The sequence below is a fragment of the Gekko japonicus genome, unplaced genomic scaffold (genome assembly GCF_001447785.1).
Source record: "Gekko japonicus isolate JY-2015 unplaced genomic scaffold, Gekko_japonicus_V1.1 scaffold97, whole genome shotgun sequence".
NCBI lineage: Eukaryota > Metazoa > Chordata > Lepidosauria > Squamata > Gekkonidae > Gekko > Gekko japonicus.
In genome coordinates this window covers 1,762,952-1,772,987 of record NW_015170278.1, presented here as the reverse complement: position 1 = coordinate 1,772,987, position 10,036 = coordinate 1,762,952, and the positions used below count along the sequence as shown (strand labels likewise).

At 44.4% G+C, this 10,036-nt stretch overlaps 1 protein-coding gene across 1 annotated transcript in view; it reads right to left on the bottom strand.

Moving 5' to 3' along the window:
* The window catches only part of ACY1 (aminoacylase 1), a 35,080-nt gene that overhangs the window by 21,182 nt on the left and 3,862 nt on the right, over positions 1-10,036 (bottom strand). The window contains 1 exon segment of the mRNA XM_015417727.1: positions 8,437-8,584. Coding sequence (XP_015273213.1) covers positions 8,437-8,554 — 118 coding nt within the window. The 5' untranslated portion in view covers positions 8,555-8,584.

The window sequence follows — 10,036 nt, the reverse complement described above, 5'->3', positions numbered from 1 at the left end:
CCTGCTGAAGTTTCCTGGCACAGCCTTCCTACAGCCCTTGTCTTCTTGGACACAGAGAACAATTCATATAATCTCATCCTTGACCAGCTCAGAGATGTTAGAATTATGGAGCATTGACAGTCTAGTAAGAAACTCATTGCCTCACTACGCACCCTCCAGAGATCAAGCCTTTCTCCCCAAGGACTTTCCCCCACAAATTTACTTAGCATGGCTTTTACATTTCCTGCTTCCAGGTGTAGAATGAAAAAAGTTAAACTAATTAAAGCATACAGTAAATGTTATTCTCTTACATTTTCTATCTCACATTACCAGCCAGACACATGAAGCTGCCTTATCATGAATCAGACCCTTGGTCCATCAAGGTCAGTAACATCTACTCAGACTGGCAGTGCTTCTCCAGGGTCTCAGGTAGAAATTTTGCACCTCACCTACGACCTGGTCCTTTTAACTGAAGATGCTGGGAGATTGAATCCGGGACCTTCTACATGCAAAGCAGACGCTCTTCCACTGAGCCACAGACCCTCCCAACAAGCGAAACATTCTGTGCTGAAGAAGTGGCCCATTTTATGCTAAAGAAGCTTTGAGCACTACATGGGGGGGATCTTCTACAGTATTACAGAACTACTATTGCTTTGCTCAAACGAGGAATAAAAATTTAATCACTGGTGAGTGAAATGCAGTGCAGGTGTGTTATAAAAATCAAGTCACATCAATCTATTGAGCCAGTTAAAGTTTGATTCAAAACAATTTGGCAGCATCCCACTGCCATCTCATCTCTTAGCACTCACACAATCACCTGAAATCTCAGGGATACTGTGAAAAGACTGAGGTTGCTCCCGGCCTATGGTAAGCCTAGTGTCTGCACCCCTGTCATGTGCAGGTCAGGATTCAGTTTCAGGGTTCACTCACTGGGAAGAGTCAGTTTTCAGGCATATTCCCATTCATACCAAAGCTGAATCCTTCACAAAGTGGTAGGTAGATCAAATGTTTCCTGGCTGGGAATAAGCACATGAAGCCTTATCAAGAACTTTCCCAAGGTCACCATGCACCAGATGGAAATGTGAACACACCCGCACATAATGTCTTTCCAATCAAAATACATCCTCTCAATCTCATGTATTCAGAACTAACTGGGGCGGCAATCTACAAATCTCTTACTCCAGAGCATTCCCACTGGCTTCAACAGTCCCTCTTCATATTGCAAAAGTGATTAGCAAGAAGCAAACTTGCCAACTTAACCGCTGAGTCTACTGCAAATGAGAGTCCACATGACTCCAACTCAGCATTGGCCTGACCAAAGTGGATGTGAGCCAACCAATAGTATAAACAACAACAAAAAAATTGTGTTCCAGCTTAACTCATTCGAGTCCCCAACGGATACAGATTTTCACATGTTGCCATGAAAACAAGGCTTCAGACTTTGTGACTCAATAATAATTCAAGATAACAGAGGGACATTACTTGTTTGCAGTAAGACCTGGAATGTGGACTTCACTCAGCACCCAGTCACTGAGTTAAGCATTTTCTAAACAACCAACAATTTCCACTCTTCCTCACTTTTGACAGCTTGATGTGCAAAATGGTGGTCTGACCTGACAGCACCTGGAACACATTTTTTCCTTTCAAATGACAACAAAAGGCCATGAGGAAGCAGTCACAGGTGCGATCACAGACAGACTTCCAATACCAAAAAGTTTTAAAAGCTACGGGTGGACTATGCAGGCACTTGTATGTGTGTGTTCAGGGTGGGGTGTGTGTGTTTGTGTGTGTGTGAATGATGTTCTCCAACCCCCACAAACTATATGTTATTCACCAACTCTGGCAAGTAGCAAGATACCATGAAGTAAAGGAGGTTAAGGGCAGCAGAGCATTGTATGTGGGTAGGGGAACATCATCAAATAGCAAGATACCATGAAGAGAAGTAAAGGAGCTTAAGGGCAGCAGAACATTGTATGTGGGTAGGGGAACATCATCAGAACCTTCGAGGAACAGGATGAATCACACCAAATCCAGAAGAGTTGCCCCACCTCTCTTCCTGCTCATTTTGAAGCATGTGACTGGTTTAGTAGAACGAGGGTCAGATACAGTTATGAGAGACCTGAGTTCAAACCCCAGATTAACTAAAAGTTGCAAACCTTGTACATGCATAACTTGTTATAGAACCATGTGGGTAGCCATTTCGGTCAGAAGCAATAGAACAAAGTTTGATTCCAGTGGCACCTTTAAGACAAACAAAGCTTAAGTTGGGGTATAAACTTTCATGTGCATGCACACCTTCAGACATCTGAAGAATATGTGAAGAAACATGCATTCACACAAAAGCTTATACCGGGAATTAAACTTTGTTGGTCTTAAAGGTGCCACTGGAATCAAACTTTGTTCCGTTACAGAACCAATCACTCTTCTCTAGTAACTAGTGGTAGAACACATGCTTTGCTTGCAAAAACTCCTAGATACAATTCCCGGCAGCTCCAGCTAAAGGCTCTCAGGGCAGCAGGTGATGAAAAAGATCTGTCTGAAGCTCTGAAGAGCCACTAACAATTAGTGTAGCCAGTACTGAACTAGATGAACCAATCATCTGACAATACAAGGCAGCTTCATATGTTCACTCAGTTCAAGGCCTCAGCCTCTTATGTGAAGCATATTTCTCCAATATCTGCTGGGACTCTAGCAGGTTTTTCTGATTCCTTGACCTAGCGAGTATCATATTTCTATCCTTTAATTAAAGAAGACTCATTTGCTGCAATATTAAAACAATCATGAGGTATATAAGTATTTAGGTGACAATACACAGTATCATGAAACTGGCTCTGGGAGTCTAGTGGGGTTTAGATATCCATTTCTCAAGTAGCAGTGTCCCACACTTTTGAAATTCAGTGTAGTTTCAAAACTAGTTGGCAACATAGCAAGGCAGTCTGCTGTTCAAAGGGGTGGAGAAGTCAAAATTCCTATGGCAAACAATCAAGTCCTTGTGTACTCTTAAAGTAACTCTCTGGATGTTGGCTTTAGACCAGGGTTCTAAGCTGAGCATGCTTAAGTCCAGTGATTTTAATTGGCTTCAGTGCACTTAACTCCACACATAATTATGGTCCATGTGTTCATGTCACTGTCCTGACCTCAATGAGGACCTTATTTCCCTGCTGTAAGCAAGTAACATTATTTACATTGTAACACCCAAAAAGAAACAAACAGAACAAGCTAACAATTATACCTATCTTATATTTATGGACAAGTATGTACCTCAATCTAATTTACAGTTTCTGCATGAGAATCAAGCAAACAAACAAGGCAAAATTTTGCTACTTTCATGGTATTCTCCTTGCAGTAAAAAAGAGCAAGAGTCCAGTAGCACCTTAAAGACTAACAAAATTTGTGGGAGGGTATGAGCTTTCATGAGTCTGCTCACTTTTTGTTAGCAAATAGATGTTCAAGTTTGTGTTGCAACCAACTATAGGTCAAGAAACTCTTGCATAGGCTACTCTCAGACAAGGCAATGAAACATAAAATGCTGCTTATCTTCAAGCTGCATAAAATACAGACTTTACGCCTCTCCAGGAACCTGCCCGAGGCAGCTTACAAAACAACAATAATAAAAGCAAAATGTTAAAAGATCTAAATTAAAATCCAGCATTAAATTAGATTGTGAATATATTTCATGAAAACATCCATCTAGAAAGTTAAAAGATCTAAATTAAATTCCAGCATTAAATCTGATTGTGAATATATTTCATGAAAACATCCATCTAGAACAGATGACAGTATCTGCTGTATCCTTAACTGAGTAAAAGCTTTTCTTACAGGAAATCTGCAGAGATCGGAAAAGTAAGGTGCACATTATGACTGACTTTTACTCTCAAATACCACAGTGGCACTAGTGTAAAATTACCCTTCCTAATAATGCTTAGCATTTATATAGCACTTCCACATGTTTGAAGAACTTCTCATACATTATCTTGCTATTATCCTCAGATCAATCCTGTAATGCAGGCAAGTACTGTCCCCATATTGTGGGGCAAAGTGTGCTGGGGCTGAAAGAGTGGCCTATCTAAGGCGACCCAATTAGTCTGTGGCAGAAGTGACATTTGAGCTAGGGACCTCCCAGAGCACAACCTATTCTCTTCCCTGCTATGTGAAATAATCACATAGCCTAGGCTGAAATTTCTGTTTTGCTCTATCATTCCTAACCGCTTCAAAGTATTACTGGGGAAACCCATACCTATATAACTTTGTCAGCCCAAGTCTGAGCTAGTTCTCTAGTGCAGCCATCCGAGAACCTGTCTGGGGTCACAGCCAGAAGTGGCACAGGAGGTGGTAGGCTCTTGGATCTATATTGGCGCCACATGAATTCCACCAGCAGCAGCACTGGAGGAAGCAATGGGTGAACCGTGCTCAGGGCAACAAAATACACTGTGGAACCTGCCCTACCCAAGTCTGCTTAGTCACACCAAAGGGTAATGTTCTAAGAATCAGATCATGATTACCTACTAGATAATGAAGTATACCTCACTAATTGTAACTTCTGGTGCACTTTCATTTTTAACAGTTAACATGCACGTTTCCATCTGATGAAAGTGTTTCCTACCAGTTATTCTGGTATCCACCGTAGTGAGGGATTTTGAACATTATGCACCCATGTGATTTGTTGCTGGAGAATCTGGTCCTAAAATTTTATCTGGGCAGTACCATTTTTATAGCACCGATGGGGGGGAGCACTATGTTCCTCCACGCCCCCCAAAAATCATCCACAGAGCAAAACAAATGTCTAAGGGAAGACCCAGCCTTCTCCACAAAATGCTAATTATTTATGTGTTAGGTTTTTCTTTTTGTAAATAGGAACATTCAATCATGTGAGCCACACCTGCAGGATGAAGTGGTACAGCCCGGACAAAACTTTCCCACTTAAGTGCAGAGAACCCAAGAGACATGGGATTGCACACTAACAGGATTAATACAATTATACCCTCGCTTTCATTCCTCTGACTATGCTCTTCATTAGTGCTGGATTTGGATAAGAGAAAACCAGATTCAAATCTCTGCTCAGCTGTAATGCTCACTTGGTGGTCTTGGGCAACTGACTCTTAATCCTTTTCATAAGATCAAACCCCAGTCAAACACAAAGAGACTGCTTTTGTAAGGGTGCCATATATGGCAGCCATTTTATCCTACAATCTAAGTTAGAAGAACTGAGAAGTTCTCTCGGTATGTGAGATAAGCTGGATCAGTGATGAAAAATTATGCAAGAAGTCTCATATCACTCTATATTACTATTATCGTTGTCTATTATAGGTCACGGCTCCCCAAAGCCCTCGCTTGCCATTCTTATCCACAGGACTGTGAAACTGTCCTTACCCAGGTCATAGCCCTTTTCAGTCGTAGCCTCCTATGGAATGTGCCCCCCCCCCAGGAAAGTTGCAGAGGGTACCTTCTCCGATGGCCTTCAGAAGGCTCTGTAAGGCACTCTTATGCCACAAGGCCTTCTTCCTGGCCTTCTGAGTTATGGTACTGGATTAGTGTTTTCTTTCTGACCATTTTTGCCTGTAAAGCAAGTCTGACGTATAGATGGTTTTATACTCACCATTTTATATGCTTGGTGGAGGCAGGCAGGCTATAAGACTTTAAAATAAAATACTATTAATTATAGAGGGGGTTGCATGTTTTCAAATTGAGTAACACTGCCTTTAAGAATTCCCTTTTCCTCTAAGAGAAAATGAGATACAAACGTACCAAATGTACCAAATAAATAATACAAAACCCCCCACATATATAGAAAAAGTCCCTCCACCCAGGAAAATTCAGTCACTATTCTGACAGACCCGTCGGAAAGATAGGTGACAAATGTTGGCATAAACAAAACACCACTAGACCAAACAAGAGTAAGGACTTCCCCCCCATACTGCTGTTCTGTGCAGTATCGTTTCTTAAAAATGAGAAACTTCCTTCACATAAGTCCAACCTACAGCCTGGTCAAGGAATGTACTGTAATAAGTTGGTAGAACAGGCTGTACCACCTCAGACTGCAGGTTACCTCTCCTATCCGCAAATAGGAAATTAGCACAGCAGGGAACAAACTGGGCATTTCTCCCTCATGTGCTAGATCTCTACTTGCATGGAGTTTTTTTAAAGGAGGGAGCATTCAAAAACACTCGCATAGCCGCTATCACTTAGATTTCTTTACTCTGCTCTGGTAAAGATTTCTTTACTCTGATAAAGGCTGTGGTCACACGGGCAAGGTAATTCCGCTTTGTTCCCGCTTTAATTTAATTTAATCGGGAATATTTTTCTTCGGTTCGGCTGATTAGACGCAACCGGCCCCTCTCTTCCACCATTCGCTCGCCTGAAAATCCTTCCCCTCTCTCCGCCGCCTGTCCACTCGCCTGCCAGCACACCTGGGCAGCCCAGGAGACAGCTTGAGGACTCAGCGGCACTTCCTGAGTCTCTCCCAGCAGAGGAAAAGCCCTGCGAAGATCAATGGCCCCGAGATCCCAGCAGGGTCCACTCCACAGAAACCCTCCCCCCCCCCCCCGCCGCAGCCGCTGCCAAACAGAGCGCTCAAAACCGCTGCCGATGCCTGGTGCTCCCTGCGCCGCCTCCGCCTCCTCTTCTACCTTCCCTCCCTTCTGAAGCCTGCAGCAGCAGCCGCCACCATTGTCGCCCGGAGCACCTTGCAGAGGACTTTGCTCGTCCGCCCAGCCCATGCACCTGAATGTTTAAATGGTGAATTGCCCAGGCGCTCTGCAGAAGCCTGGGGGGGGGGGGGAATCTCATTGTGGGGAAATTGTGGCGGCGGCGGGGGGGGGGGAATCTCATTGTGGGGAAAAACAGTCAGACGGCCCTAATCTCAACCATTGTGATAGATGGCTGTCCAGATAGGCAAAATCGCGTGTTCAAAGCGCAAGTACAAGAAAAACACTTGATTTTCCAAGGGGCAGGAAAAACCGCGAACATTGCGTGAGTGAACCGGCTTCGCCACGGAAGGTGGATCTAGTCAGCAAATTTAAATGTGGGAGGGAACAGCAGTGAAACCCAATCAAACAGACTGTGTGACCGCACCCAAAGATTTCTTTACTCTGCTCACTTTACTCTGCTCTGGTTAGACCTCACCTAGAGTATTGTGTTCAGTTTGGGGTGCCACAATTTAAGAAGGATATAGACAAGCTGGAACGTGTCCAGAGGAGGGCAACGAAGATGGTGAGGGGTCTGGAGACCAAGTCCTATGAGGAAAGGTTGAAGGAGCTGGGTATGTTTAGCCTGGAGAGGAGACGACTGAGAGGTGATATGATAACCATCTTCAAGTACTTGAAGGGCTACCATCTAGAGGACGGTGTGGAGTTGTTTTCTATTGCCCCAGAAGGTCGAACCAGAACCAACGGGTTGAAATTAAATCAGAAGAGTTTTGGGCTAAACATTAGGAAGAACGTCCTGACAATTAGGGCAGTTCCTCAGTGGAACAGGCTTCCTTGGGAAGTGGTGGGCTCTCCTTCTTTGGAGGTTTTCAAACAGAGGCTAGATGGCCATCTGACAGCAATGCAGATTCTGTGAACTTAGGCAGATCAGAAGAGGGAGGGCAGGAAAGGTTGCCTCAGTGCTTAGTTCTTGTGGCCCTTTCTTACACGCCCAGGGAAATGCTGATTGCCACTTTGGAGTCAGGAAGCAATCCTGGAGGGTTTTTTTTTAAACATCTTCTGGGCATAGAACAGTGGTCACTACAGGTGTAGAGGGGGAGGCATTTGTGAATTTCCTGCCTTGTGCAGGGGGTTGGACTAGATGACCCTGGAGGTCCCTTCCAACTCTATGATTCTATGATTCCACCACTTCATTCTCCTTCAGACCAGGCCACTGACTGCCCAGAAGCCAATTACTTGATATGGGTAAATGAGATCTTAATACACCTTGGTTATATGTGGCTCTCAAGAACTGAAGGCATGACATGAGAGGATTCTCTCCCCACTCTTCATAACAAGCATCAGGTAGAGAGTCACAATTTCAGTTTCTTAACATGAAGACAAAATGTATGTAGCTAGAAAATGAATATACACAATGAAACATGCCAGGCCAAGCTGGGACAGACATGTGAACAAAACTACAGTATTGTATTTTCAGCAACCAATACCAAATAAAAGACCCAGATAATTATAATTACATCCCGCACTACATATTCCTCCTGAGGGCTGAAGTCCTTAAGAACCAACTGGATCCCCCCCTCTTTTAAAATAAGGTGAGCCTATCTGTATATGGCACGTGCGTTGAATACATCAAGGCCAGGACAGGTAATTCAGTAGAATCAGTTTATTTTGTTTGTTCTGGCAAAGGAGGGGAAAACACTACCTCTGATTGCAGTCAGGGCTCTTATTGACTGCTAACTTCCCGCAGCCTTAGCAGTGACACCCGTCAAACAGCTCACAGTACTGACATGAAGGAAGAAATCTGCCTCCATACCATAATCAGGCTCTGGCTGGACAGTCTTGATTCTCAGATACTCCCGGAAAAGAGTGACCGATGGGTCTTCCTTGGGGTCCTTCTCCCCCAGCTTTTTAGAGTCTTTCTCTGGCAGCATGCTGGCCTTCTGATTTGAGGTATTTGAGTCCTGTGTATAATGAGGAAAAGACAGAGAGGGAATGAGAAGTAGGGGTGAAAAACCTCTGTTCCTCCTACAATGTTTAGAGTGGAATGGGTTGCTACAGGTAGTAACATGTATGAGCCACCTTGAATTCCTGCTTTTTTTCTGTGCCTTCTCTCACTTCACAGAGGCCAAAGCAACAGGAGGAAATTACCATCTGTTTCTAAGTGGCGCAAACAATTGATCTGGAATGTCAAACCTACCCTGGAAAGGCTTCGCTCCAAAATCATAACCGTTCAAAAGACATCCCTCCACAGCATTCACTACAAAGGTAAATTCAGCCACTGAAGGGAAATTACAATGTTCAAAAGAGTCTTTGATCAGGTCATTCTTTCCATTCTGTAGCACCTTATATTATAACGGTCACAAGCATTCCATAGCTTCCACAGCTGCTATACCTGGGTAGGATTTCTGGTACAGAGCTAAATCAAGATGGGTGGCCGTGTTAGTCTGTCTGTAGCAATAGAAAAGAACAAGAGTCCAGTAGCACCTTAAAGACTAACAAAATTGGTGGCAGGATATGAGCTTTTGTGAGTCACTGCTCACTTCTTCAGCTACAGAACTATAAGGCTAGGCTTGAAGGCAACTTGTACTTTAGAAACATGAAACTGATGTTCACTCGAAACTCCATGGAGACCTTCAAATAGCTGCTAGGCAAAAGGCAGATGACCTTAGGGGGGGGGAGCTTGGGAAACTGACTTTCCAAGCTAGTTTTCCTGACATAGGTACTATGCCTTTAACAGCCACATTCTGGGTACATTGAGCCTTGTTTTACAGTGGTGGAGAATGCTGCACCTGTTGAATTTCTGCACACTGGGTGGCTGTAAAAAGCACAGACATTCATGCCGGCCACATGACCACGGAAATGTCTTCAGACAGCGCTGGCTCTTCGGCTTTGAAACGAAGATGAGCACCGCAACCCTAGAGTTGGACTCGACTGGCTTTCAAGCAAGGGAAAAAGCAGGTTGCTTACCAGTAACTGGTGATCTTCGAGTGGTCATCTGTGCATTCACACCCATGGGATCTAGTGCGCACGCGCTGGATCGATCGGTGCTGTAGCAAGCTCTTTTAACGGATTTTCGCGCCCAGTCCCTCGGGCATGCGCAGGAACCTCACCGCACATGCCCAGAGGGGTGGGCGCGGACATCCCGCCAGTTCCTACAAACCACCACAAATCAACCCCTAATAAAAATGTAGACGCTGATAGCAGTGGGGAAGGAGGGCGGGTGGTGTGAATGCACAGATGACCACTCCAAGATCACCAGTGACTGGTAAGCAACCTGCTTATCTTCGACGTGGTCTCTGTACTTCACACCCACAGGAGATTAGCGAGCAGTAGCCTACCTGGAGGAGGGTGCTGGCAGGTCTTTTACTGTGTAGCCAAAGACAGAATGTGACGTCCCATGTTGGTATTGGTGT